The sequence below is a fragment of the Barbus barbus genome (assembly GCF_936440315.1).
Source record: "Barbus barbus genome assembly, chromosome: 12".
NCBI lineage: Eukaryota > Metazoa > Chordata > Actinopteri > Cypriniformes > Cyprinidae > Barbus > Barbus barbus.
This window is the reverse complement of record NC_136740.1, coordinates 27,215,154-27,228,864: the sequence shown is the minus strand read 5'-3', so window position 1 is coordinate 27,228,864 and position 13,711 is coordinate 27,215,154. Positions and strand designations below refer to the sequence as shown.

Below are 13,711 nucleotides of genomic sequence, written 5' to 3'. Positions count from 1 at the left end.
TTTTGAGTCTGGGTTCTGAGTTTTGAATTTTATTTGGCACAAAAAAAGAAAAAAAATGACAAACTCATTTGTCAAGGATAACACAAAGTAATAAAAATGTTGTTTGTAGTCATTGACTACAAAAAAAAAAATGCTATACAAAAAAATAAGCAATTTGAAAATGTTTTCGCTGCTTGAAATAAAGCGGAAATAAAATAGAAGCATTTTAAAAAAACTAAAGAAAAGAAAATGTTGCTGTTAGATTAAATTGAATTACTAAAATTACTAAAACTATAAAAAAATTTAATAAAATTCCAAAAGTGCATAAAATTACTAAAATATAAACTAAAATTAAAATAAGAGCCCATTCAAAACATTAATAACTAATGTAACAATACATAAACATAACAATACACATAAACGTTCAATTTCAGAACACAAAACTTGTGGTGTATATTGAGTTTTTTGTTGTTTTTTTTTGGCTTGCTTATTTATTGCATATCTGCAACTTTCTACAGTTCATGAATAATCACATTTTACATACTGTAAGAATTTCCAGGTCACGCACAATCACAGAAGAATCTAGAAAAATTAGTTGTGTGAATGTAATTAAGCACATTTTCTCTCTATTCATAAGGCATATGTTATTTTGGCGATTTAAGGTCAGGTCACGATGATCGTCATGGGTTTATCACTGATCACTGGTTGTAAAGATAATGCATATCCGCCAAAGTGTCACCATGGTGACAGAGATGATCAGATGCTGTGCTGCTGTATGAACCAGATTCACAAAGACACAATGTTGACACAATTATGGTCTGGCTTATGATACATTTGCTTTTGCTGTTTTAGCTCCTGCCATTTACACATTCCCTGCTATAAGAAATATAAGCTACATTATATTGCAACACTGCATATTGTTACATTCTGTGCACTTTTTGTACTATGAAGTCCACTTATAATATTATTCAAGGCAACTTGCACCAAAAATCTTGTTTTTTTATAACCATTTCCCGACCCTCATTGTACCTTTAAAGAAATAGTTTGGCCAAAAATGAAAATTTGCTGAAACTTGGTTCACCTTCAGACCAAGATGTGAGTTTGTTTCTTCATCAGAACAGATTTGGAGAAATATAGCACTGCATCTCTTGCTCAGAATGAGAGTCCAAACAGCTGATAAAAGCATCACAATAATCCACATCACTCCAGTCCATCAATTAAGATCTTGTGAAGTGAAAAGCTGTATGTTTGTAAGAAACAAATCCATCATTAAGGAATTTTTACTTTAAACCGTTGCTTCTGGCCAAAATATGACGTCATAATAATGTTTCCTCCAGTGAAGAAGTTGTCCGCTCACATCAAAATCAACTGACATGTTTGTTTATAACTGTTTTTGCCTGTTTTCACTTGTAAACAGTGCTTGATCTGTGCACATTTCTCTCCTGATTCAGACGAGCCAACTTTTCACTGGAGAAAGCAATATTATGGATCGAGGACTCGTTTAAACTTAAAAGCATGTTAATGATGAATGTTTTTATTGCAAACATGATGCTTTTCATGTCATAAGACCTTAATTGATGGACTGGAGTGGTGTGGATTATTGTCATATTTGTATCAGCTGTTTGGACTCTCATTCTGACGGCACCCATTCACTGCAGAGGATCCATTGGTGAGCAAGTGATGCAATGCTAAATTTCTCCAAATCTGATCTAAGGAAGAAAACTAATCTACACCTTATGGAATGAGGGTGAGCAAATTTTCATTTTCTTTGTGAACTGTTCCTTTAAGAATTATGACTGTACCGGTATAGTTCATACTGTCATTCATCAGGAAGATTAAATTGCTGAAAACTGGAAATACCTTGATATGTAAATGATTAATGTGCTCATGGTGTCAGCTTCCTTAAATGGTCTTGGTGGATTGTTGAAGAGTAGTTCATTTGATTTTTCAGTGCATGTAATAATTTGAGTAAATTGAATAATTTGAGCATATAATAATTAGAGTTTTAATCGATTGACTAACAGTGTATGGTGCAACAGTTTTATTATATTACACCAAGGAGGTCTTATTGACGGAAATGGAATGTTTTTGTAATATGTTCATATTTTCTGCTCGTGTTGCATCATCTCTGAAATATTTAATTGCTGCTGTTTTCTCAGTTTTTATTTGCTGAAATTGTTAAAGAATGTGACGCACGCGTCTTGCGATCAGTCTTTGTTTATTGGGCCTGCTGGCCTTGAGTGAACGTCTCCAAGAATGTCTCTGTGTTCAAAGACTCAGCCATAGATGGACTTCCTTATTTCAAAAACAAGCTCATGAGAAATAGTCCAGTGATCCTGTTCCTCATCTGACACATCATTGACCATGTATAGACAATATTATTTTGAATCTCAGCCCTGCAGGATTAACCTTTTTACACCTGCATGTTCTTTTCTTACATGTCTGCTTTCAACAATTATCTAGATCACAGTCTCTTATTTGTTTATGCAGGCATTCAGTCAGCTGAACACCGGCCAGTTCTTTCGATCTGAGCTGTTAGTAAAGCACCAAAGAGTTTATTCTGTCTCTCTTTCTGTCTTTCTCCAACTGTCCACACACTAACAGAGGAAGTGGTCGCCCCTCCATCTGTATCGCCTGTCTCTTGATTAGACGTGTTAAGAGAATGAAAGTGTGAGGTTTATCACCTCACAGCTGACAGAAAGACATATAAAATAGATATGTTACTTGATGGTGATTTGTTGAGGTGAATCTCATGAAAACTGTTAAGAAATGTCCGGCCATATTTCACATCCCAGACTTGCATCTTGCAAAAACCTACGACAGTGTGCAGGATTTTATTAAATTTTTTTACTATTCTTTCCATCATATTTCAGATCAAAATCAAAACCATTTTTTTTTTACATGATTTAAATGACAATTAATTGGATTTCCACCTGAAGTTTCATTATAACTTATATAAAAGGTATTATAAAAATATATATATTTAATAATTTTATGATTCTATTTATTTGTTAAAAACATTTGTAAAGTGCAATTGATAATATTAGTATTTTTGTACTTAATTTAGTTTATGTTGGTAACTAACAACAACAGCAATGATACTAATAATAATAATAATTATTATTATTATTCACATTATGGTAATTAGAGTTTGAGGGATGTTTAATGTTCATGCAAATAATGTCACATTGCAAAAAAGTCTTAATGGTTCTAAAACAGGCATGATTTTCTCAATGCAAAACATTTTATTTATTTATTTTGTGGTACAGTATGACCCAAACCTTTCCTTGTGATTTTGAATGCACACACTGATCAATTCTGCTAAATTGTGTTGAATTTTCTGCAGATTTCCAAATCTGCAGCGCTTTCTGAAGAGTTCCTGTGCTAATGATTTTTATATCCTCTGGTGTTGTGTTGGTGATTCTGAACTGATGTGGCATGACACAGTGCAGAGATGAAGGCAGGTCTGAGAGGATGTAAACATGCCGTTCGGTAGAAATGTTTGTCCGCACACACTCACATACACACGGCTGCCTGAGCTGGTCAAAACATCATCGGTCTCACACACTTTTACCCCATCTCACGGCCTGCTGCCAGGTCATTACATCTTCGTGTTTTTCTCACACATGGCGCTCTTCAAATTCCCGTAATATGAGATGTTCTCATCTCTGAGGCATGAGCATGGGTTTTGTTTTCATGTGCGAGTTGAGTGCCAGTTAATTTGAGGCCTTTAAGACTGTATTGGTGACCTTAATTAATCTGTTTGCTTTGATATGGACATCATAATTCATAATGGTTCAATTCAGTCATTTGTAATGATCTTTTCAGGTGTTTCATATGTTGATATATATATACTGTACATTGTTTTTGATATAAAGATGATTTATATAAACAAATAATCTCATAATATAGGAATGTAAAGAACATTGTAATAAATGTCCTTTAAGTTTTTATTTATTTATTTATTTTTAACTTAAATCACATTTATTATATTGTTCTTAAAATTCTCGTAATATGAGATGCTCTCATCCCGTCTGTTTCTTTCTTTCTTTCTTTCTTTCTTTCTTTCTTTCTTTCTTTCTTTCTTTCTTTCTTTCTTTCTTTCTTTCTTTCTTTCTTTCTTTCTTTCTTTTTTTCTATATATATATATATATATATATATATAAATTGTTAAAATTTCAGATTTCATTCTATTATCCTATTTATTTTCTTACTTTTCTGACAAAAACAGGAAGATTTAGTACCATTACAAGAGAATGAAGGATAAAGAGCTAATTTTGTGTATAATGCATGCTTTATGCATTTTGTGCTGTTGTTATGCCACAAAGAATCATGGGAAATGTAGTTGTGCATGACTGTCACAACATAAATCAACAAAATGAGTAGCATTTTCTACATTCACAGTTGCAGCTTAGCAGGATCAACACCAGCTTGCATACACATCATTCTTTAAATGACAAGGTCATTAACAACTTCAGCAAAAAATAGTATTCTTATGAAAACAAGTGAGTCTGTGCTTGAAGACTTGGAAGGTTTCTGCTGTTCTCATTTAAAGGAATAATCTATTTGGGTACTTTAATAAGTTCTGAAATTTCTGGTGTAGATAAACTAGTCCCGAGTAACATTTGCTCTTCACCTCAAAGTGGCATTTTAAAGGACAGTGTTTTAAAACCATAGTTCTACACAACTGACAATTGACATTTGTCCAAATAATGGGACTATAGGCCAGTTAAAGCTTTTGAACCAATTACTGAATGACTGTGACCAACTTCCACAGATGAATAATTTTTACAATGGATATTGCAGGGGAAAACATTCTGAAGAGGTTTGTTAATTTGAAATGCAAATAATGAAGTGGTTGTTGCACAAAGGAAGCTTTTCAGAACAGCCTGTCCAGTGATTATCATCTGTGTTTTTTAGTAGTAGCCACTATAGTGTAGTGGCTGATTGATTGAATACACTGATTCATAAATGTTTTCCTCTAATTTTCGCTTTTTTGAAACCTTAGTTATGACTGATTGTGTTGACTCTATTTGGTTTATATTGTAGTTCCTTGTTTGTGGTCTCAGACTGCATATATGTGAATCATTAATCAACATTTCCCAGAATTATTAAGTCATGTGCTCAGTATTAGCTAAAGTGCTTGCAATAGAGGACTTTTAGAGACTTATCAAATGTTTGCATGGTTTTCTATGTAGCAACCCAGTGAAAGTTTTATTCCTCTAGCATAGCTCAGGAGAGTTAATTTAATTGTGCTTCATTTAAGTCTCAGATTGCCCAGTTTGTACATGTGGGTCAAAATAAGTTTTGTTTGAAAAAACGTATTTCATTCTTTGGCTGTCAGTCCTGGCAAGTTTCACAGTCAAAGTCTAGTTTAGACTAGTTCAGTAACTGTGCAGTAATTGTCTGCTTCCTTCCTTTTGCTGTATTGTGTTATGAGGATGTTGAGACATCACCTCTGCCCCTGTGCTGTTTCACGGCTCCAGAAGACTCATATTTGGCAGTGAATCAGGATGAGAGTGCGTTCTGGCAGGTTTGGGAGTAACAGTACATTGTGTTATGTTCCTTCATGTCTGTTAGAAGAAATTCAGACCTCACAATAAGAGCCATAAACAAATCAAAATGAATCATAATGGACCGGAGTAGTACAAGATCACAAAAGTGACAGATATAAATACATACCCAGATATGGAAGACACCATAAATACAGTATGTGTGTGTGTGTGTATAGAAACATTATGATTTTTAAATTATTTTAATGAAGTCTCTTATATCTTATGCTCACCAAGGCTGTAATACTATTTCACAATATTAGTGTTTTTACAATGTAAAACAACTATAATAATACAAAATACAAAAATCTACTATTTTAGCCCCCATTAGACACCCAGATTCTTGTTTCTCTCTGAACGTGACACCTTAAGTGGCTGTTGAAAATGGTTGGATATGGCTACTATTCCTGTTTTGACTACGCAAATATTTGCAATGCATTTCAAGGGGATATTTTTCTGGGATAGCAGTGATTCAGCTGTTTCTGTAGCCGGACATCTTCTGTGGTAAACATTTACACTGGGAGATAGTGAAGAGAGAGGTGGAGGCCCGAGATAAAAGATGCACGTCAGCACGGCAAAATAAATCTCGGCTTTCTGAGAGCCGAAGAGAAAGGAGGAATTATCAGCCTGTGTGTGTGTGTGTGTGTGTGTGTTTAACACGTGAACTGTGGGTGACTGGCATGTGGACAGTCAGGGCAAGAGATGCTCAGGTTCCTAATGGCCACACACACACACACACATTTGCAGTATCTCTGGGTAAAGCTCATGCGCCTGGAGGAGCATTTGAAGCGCTTAGCCACACCGCTGCCTCTGATTGGCCGGGGGAGGATGCGAGAAAGGGAGCCAGGCTCCGCCTCCTCCCCCCTCCTTCGCATGTTAGAAAGGAGATAGCTTGAGGAGAGCTGGCAGCTTTACTGCGCTGAATGCACACAAGTGCTGCATACTCCAGGGAGATCAGTCGATGCAGAACGTTCTCCAACTGAAGAACCCAAAACAAACCCAGACTTTAAATGGTGTTTAAGAGCGCTCTGCACTCTGAGTTCAGCCCATCGTCCGCAGTCTTAGCACCACAGCATCCTCTCCGATCGGCCCGGCTGTAAACATGGGCAGGCAAAGCCAAGATGCCACGTCCACCACGGGCACGGGTGCGGGCAGCACCGGCGGCCACATGCAGCGCTCCCAGAGCCGCATGAGTCTGTCGGCTTCCTTCGAAGCGCTGGCTGTCTACTTCCCTTGCATGAATTCTTTTGATGAGGAAGATGGAGGTAAGATGTTCATTTGGACCTCTCCATACATGACACATGTCAAAGTTCATGCATTTTGCAGGATATTTGGTGTTATAGAACATACCAACTGTTTTTAATTAATATTTATTTAGGTTTGTGGTCATTTATGGTTTCTGGTGGAGTTTGCTTAAGTAATAGACAGAATTGTGCATGGCTGTCGGTAAAATATTTATTTATGTGCATAAATTGCTGTGACAGTTTTATAGCACTTAATAATTGGGCAGTGTGTTTTGATGGTTTAGCGGGAATCAAGCATCCTTGTGACCTTGAAGGTGTTTGATTTCCTTTCTCTACAGCATCTCTCTCTCTTTCTCCCCTTCTGTCGCTCTAGAGATTAAAATCATTGGAAATATCATGTGACTTTTTATATCTTGCAGAACACATACCTTTTGTGTGATGTGTAGGTGCAACCAGATTTTAGTTAATACATTAATATATATATCATTGAGTGAATCTCATGAGAGGAATCACTCCAAAATCTTTTTTTATATATATAAAATGAACTATATATATATATATATATATATATATATATATATATATATATATATATATATTTTATTTTTATTTTTTTTACAATTAAGTATATTTCTCCCAAAATTCTGAATACCATAATTAATCCACACATTTTACTTTAAGTTTATTATTGTTACTGTACTACAGGAACAAATACTGTAGTAGTGTTTTTTTCATCTGCATAAATTAAAGGCAGTACAACACAAATGTATTAATACTTTACAAAATAATATATGATTATTTTAACTTAATACATTTATTGATTTAAAATAAAAATTTTGAGGGGAAAATGTGCTTAATTGTCATGAAGATAGTTTCACATAATTTAATACAGATTTTAAAAACATGGCTTATTAAATTGACAGTCTATGCAAAAATTAAAATGGTCATTATTTACTCTCCCTCATGTCGTCGTTCCAAACCTGTATGATTGACTGAAACACAAAGGAAGATATTTTGAAGAATATTGCTAACCAAATAGATTTTGTTCCCATAGACTTCTATTAAATGGACAAAAAGTACAATGCAAGTCAATGGGAATCAAAACTCTTTGGTTCCCAACATTCTTCAGAATATCTTTGGTGTTCTGCATAAAAAAGAAAGTCATACAGGTTTGGAACGACAGCATGAGTGTGAGTAAATGATGACAGAATCATTTCAATTTTGGGTGGACTATCACTTTAATGGATGAATTGAGTCTTATGACATTGGGCATCATTGTTTCTCAGGTTTACTGTATCTCGGGCAAGTTCAACAAGAGCACAAGCGTGTTTTTGATTGTTATATATGACTGTGCAGTTAGTACAGAAAAGGACAGTCCCATCCGCCACTATGTTCGTCATCCTCTTGTGTTCAGCTACGTCTCAGGGCCGAAAGCGGAGGCGGATGACATTGAATGAAAAGAAAATCAAGCCTGCCGTGTGTGTCCTGTGATTGAATGGTTTAATCTCAGCCATGTCTGCTTCCTGTAGCCTTCCTCTCTCTCTTTCTTATTGAAAATGAGTTCTGCATTCTGTGCAGCCCTCACATTATTTGGCAGTAAAAGAACAGGATGTGCATCAATTTTGGACATCAAGTGAAATAAAGCAAGGACGAGAGGACATGTTTAACAGCGATTTTAGTCTCAAGTGACTTATTGCTTTTATAAAGTGGCACCAACAGCAATATGATTAAGGGTGAAATTGTGCAATGAATCATAATAATGGGAATAAAATACTGTTTTGCCAAGTAATATAGTCATTAACTCTAGGTGGTTTACGGGTGGCAGGAATTTAAAAAAAAATCTACAGTGTACTTTCTTTTTCTGCATATACAATAAGAGTTTTGTTATAGTTATTTGTCAAATATATACTAGGCATAAAACAACCTTGTAAAATGACAAATGCAAACAGGATTAAAAAATGCTTTTCTCCTTTTTGTTATGGTGACAGCCATTTAGCATACTTTTGGGATAAAAAATTAGAATAATTAAAGATAAAAAGTCAAAATTATGGTTATTGCATTTAACATGCACTTTTTTTTCTTTATGATGGTTGTGAATTGTTCAGCTCAGAGGATGCTGACACAGGTTGAGGAGTTTGGTCATGTCATGCCTAATTCTGGTTCAGTGCACCTGCATAACCCGTCACGTCAAATCACCCTGCATCCTTTGTAATGGACACTATGGCATGTCTGTAGACCATATATAGATGCAGTGTATCTAAAACAAGAAATTGTTGAATTCGTTCCATCCTGTGGGAGCAGAACTACGTGTGTCTGGACCTTCATATCACACCGTCTTGATCAACAACACATCAGCTGTCCTTCATCACTCTTCCTGAGACGTCTTGGTATCCTGACTGACAAACTGTCTCTCTCTCTCTCTCTCTCTCTCTGTAGAAGCAGGAGGAAAGAAGCTGCACAGCACTGTCCAGAGGAGCACTGAGACAGGGCTGGCCGTAGAGATGAGAAGCAGAATGACCAGGCAGGCCAGCCGTGAATCCACTGACGGCAGCATGAACAGCTACAGCTCAGAGGGAAAGTAAGTAACAAAACACGTGCAAATAGAACCCTGTTGACAAATATAACAATATAAATTATTAATTATAATTTATTATTTAGTGGCAAATATATGTGTATTTATAGGGATATATGAATTTTAATAAAATTAAAATGGTAATATTGTACATATGCATATTTTAAATAATTATTCAAAATAAATAATTAATGTAATAAATTATTGTTGTTAATTATTTGCATATTATAATTTAAATATTAAAATAAAAATATATATTATCATACTAAAAATTTATAAATATTATAATGTATATATGCATATTTTAAATATTAATAATAATTAAGCATTCAACAACTTCTGTGACCTGTTGTCATTTACTCCAGAAAATAAATTTTATTAATTATTGTGTTCAAACAAAAGCTATCAGAAGTTAATCTACCTACAATAGCAGTTTCACTGCAAAAAGAGCAATTCTGATGACTTTATAGCTCAAATAAACATTTTTGTACAGTAGAACAAATATAACTCCTGTAATGAGCATATAAGCTGCACATTTCTGCTTTTCCCATAGACTTCTGCAAGTGCTTTACAGTAATCCAAAATGTTTCTCTGTGATAATCAACAGCCTGTCACCTGTAACATCATAAGATCAAGCTTTAGTGTTTATCTAATCAGAACCCTTTCTTCTCAGCCTCATCTTCCCTGGAGTGAGACTCTCTTCTGAAAGTCAGTTCAGTGATTTTCTGGATGGACTTGGCCCTGCCCAGCTTGTGGGAAGACAGACTTTAGCCACGTCTCCTATGGGTGAGTTCTTATTTTTCTTTCTGTACACTTCACTCAAGTGCTTGTGGCCCCCAGTCGCGCTCAAATATTATCCAGTATTAAAACAGCAATATTAACCTATCCATGTGTGGCTCATGTATCCTTGATTTGTACCATGTCTAGGTGACATTCAGATCGGGATGGTGGAAAAGAAAGGAGCCCTAGAGGTAGAGGTCATCCGAGCCAGAGGCCTTGTGGGTAAACCAGGTTCGAAGGCACTGCCAGGTGAGTGCGGTTACACTTTCTGATGGTGATTTCTTAGGCACCTGAAAACTCATCACTCACGATTAAACTCCATCTGTGGTTGTTTTTCTCCAGCCCCTTATGTAAAGGTGTATCTACTGGAGAACGGCGCCTGCATAGCCAAAAAGAAAACAAAAGTAGCACGAAAAACACTGGACCCTCTTTACCAGCAGCAGCTGTCGTTTGAAGAGGCCCCAGGTGGAAAGATTTTACAGGTATAATGTCGTCACTAATGCTTTTATTTACCAGTTGTAGGTCATTATCTCATGGTCATTTGGTCAATCTAAACAGAAGCAGTAACTTTATCAATTAGTTTATAGTAAAAGTCGACAAATACATTTTAATGGCCGATACCAATCTAAAGGGACATTTCTGTATTTTTTTAATATCTTATTATATATTTTATAAAATGTATATAATGTAAAGTATATATATATATATATATATATATATATATATATATATGTGTGTGTGTGTGTGTGTGTGCGCGTGTGCGTGTGTGTGTGTGTATGTGTACAAATTTTACACTATATATAATTTATATTTTTATATTTAATATATATTAACTATATCCAGTGTGTGTGCATATAGATAGATAGATAGATTTAAAGATTGAATAAATGATATGAGCAAATAATAATAATACATAATGAATTTAAATCAACACCTTTTTTTACAAAATATTTATGAGGCCTGGCCTCTGTCTATTACTAGTTTGTCAATTTTTTTGTATGATTGTGACTTGATATTGATGGCCGTTTATTTTCTTCCCATCGTAGATCATTGTGTGGGGAGACTACGGACGTATGGACCACAAATCCTTCATGGGAGCCGCTCAGATACTTTTAGATGATCTGGACTTGTCCAACATGGTTATTGGCTGGTTCAAGCTGTTTCCTCCCTCTTCATTGGTCGACCCAACCCTGGCCCCGTTGACCAGAAGAGCTTCCCAGTCGTCTCTCGACAGCGGGTCCGGGCCATTCGGTCGCTCGTAGCAGTTTCCTGAAATCTAGTGTTATTGTAGCAGCCATTGGGTGGAGTTTGAGATTTGCGACAGGTCCCGTCCCCCCGGTAACACTGCATGCTTGATGTTGTGTGTTCAGAGCTTGTTTCTTAGGGGTGAAAAAAAGCGGTCCTGTTTTTGCTCGCAAAAAAAATGCCGCACACATTGTGCGCAAAGAGCAACTCCTAGAGGACAGAGACGAGACGAAGCTGGAAGATGGCCTCCTTAGCCCGAGGAATGTCACGATTCCTGCTTTTAGAACCTATTTGAAGCCATTGGAGATGAGTCTGAACTGACATGTCGAGTTCTTCAGAAGCCCTTTTTGAAATGGGGTGAAACGTTCTCTTCGACTTTCGTTTTGCATTTATGTTTCTTTTAATGTTGATGTATTTGTATCTACATGGGCTAACAGTGTTTCTTGGGTCAAGCCATGCCAACAGACCCAGAAATGTACACACAAAACAAGAATATGACGTGGGAATGAGCACTTCTCACTCCCCAGATATGATTCTGCTAGATCAATACAGAGATGAAATGTAGGTTTGAATCACCTTTTAAGATCAAATTGAAGTACTTCTCTTGATACCGTATGAAACCTAAAGAAGAAATAACAAGTTTTATGTTGCATGGACACAACTTTAGCTGAACTTAAAAAAAGTGAATAGGAAATCATTTTCTCAGACTGCTACTTGCAAAAAAAAAAGACAACAAGAAAAAAAAGAGAAAAAGAAAAAATGAACCGGATCAGCCATTTTCAACAATTTCTATTATTTTTAAAGATAAATTTCACTAGTGCATGATTTTCATGAGGAGTGAATGCTACAGTGTGATTAAAAAAAACATGAAACCTTGTTTTTTGTCCTGTAGACCGTCCATTGGTCTCTCTACTGTATTTTTTACAGACAAGCAGATAAATGACAAGCTTAACATTTTATTTACAGTGAGAAATCTGTTCACGCGACAAAGACGTAAAAAAATGATCTCTGTCTATGATTTATTATTGTAAAGGCGTAAGCCTTATGAAGCTAAAGACGATGTGCAAATTGTACATTTCTCTACTTCTCCCTTGTCCCAGGGTAAAATCTCTGTACTTCTTGCTTCCGTTGTCAGATTTTCCCCCTGATATTGTTCCAGTTCTCTTAAATTTTTATTTTCAGGGCTGTTCGTTTCCCACAGCTCTTCTAGTTTTAGTCTGCATATTGTTTGAAGTTCATTCGTTTAACAAGCATGTTGAAAAGGGTTTTTGGCAACATGGCTTGGGCACATCTTACAGTATCTCAGCATGTTTTTATAAAGATGATATTTGGAGAAAAAAATGCAGTTTCCTGTACAGTGCATGTTGACGACGATCCTCTCCCCCCCTTCACCCTGAATTGAATTTTAGTGAAAATTAAGCAGTGGTCTCACACGGACCAGAAGGGCAAAATTCCGAATGAACATTCCACCTTGTAAAATCATACTTTGTTGACAAATTTAAGGGAAAAACGTGACCAGGGATTTTTATATCTTTACGGAAATATGAGCTGCAGTATTCCTGACAAAACAACCCAACATTTCACGAGATCTTTTTACCGGAGACGGCTGCAGCTCACTGACTTTCTCAGTATTGTGCTGTACAGTTTTCCGAGCATGATGCTGTCTGCAGAGAAATGCACATCGGGACGATGATATTGCCACACGATATAACTTTGGTTTTTATTTCTTTGTTTTTCGAGAAAGTAGAAGTCATTTAATATATTTTTGTTAGTTTATTTACAAGCCAAGACCTATTTATTTTTTATTTTCTATTTTTTAGTAATAATCAGAGCTTCTTATATCTGAGAAGTTTATGAATCATAGTTTTAATGCCTGAATGGAAATATACACTCTGAGACATTATACCTCTTCCTTTGAAAATAAACTTTTCTGATTAATCATTTTATCAAGCTTTCAGCCTGTTAATGATTTCTGTGTACGTCTGTCACAATCTACAGAATTTTAATAGCAAACTCTCTAGATATTGTCAAATCTTATGGAAGTGGGATAATGTCTCATGATGTCAAATGTATGTTTTGTTCTATTTCAAATGCCTTCTATATTGTTTTTTTTTCCTTCTTTTTTTTTTTGGTGCAATGCCAAGGCTATGTCTTGGTCAAGTATGGTTGAGTACAGAGATTTATGTAAGTTATTTTTCAAATTAAAAAATAAAAAATGGATATTACACTGGAAAATGAGCATTCGCAAACAAAATGAATACGTCTCTAATGTTTCTTGATATGACATGAAAAACATACAGTACACACACACTCATACACATGTATACGGCTTTAGCTTA

General features: G+C 35.5%; 1 protein-coding gene across 4 annotated transcripts in view; it reads left to right on the top strand.

Annotated features, from left to right (window-relative positions):
- The window catches only part of rims2a (regulating synaptic membrane exocytosis 2a), a gene marked incomplete at its 5' end in the record, with an annotated part of 169,336 nt that extends 155,718 nt beyond the window's left edge, over positions 1-13,618 (top strand). For 3 of the 4 annotated variants that reach the window (XM_079430542.1, XM_079430543.1, XM_079430541.1), the window contains 5 exons: positions 9,212-9,353; positions 10,021-10,133; positions 10,275-10,376; positions 10,470-10,609; positions 11,174-13,612. In XM_079430542.1, the coding sequence (XP_079286668.1) occupies positions 9,212-9,353; positions 10,021-10,133; positions 10,275-10,376; positions 10,470-10,609; positions 11,174-11,389 (713 nt within the window). In that variant the 3' untranslated portion in view covers positions 11,390-13,612. Of the gene's footprint in view, positions 1-6,404; positions 6,797-9,211; positions 9,354-10,020; positions 10,134-10,274; positions 10,377-10,469; positions 10,610-11,173 lie in introns of those variants that run through there. The other variant, XM_079430544.1, reaches the window with a different exon arrangement.
- Between the last annotated feature and the right edge of the window lie 93 nt (positions 13,619-13,711).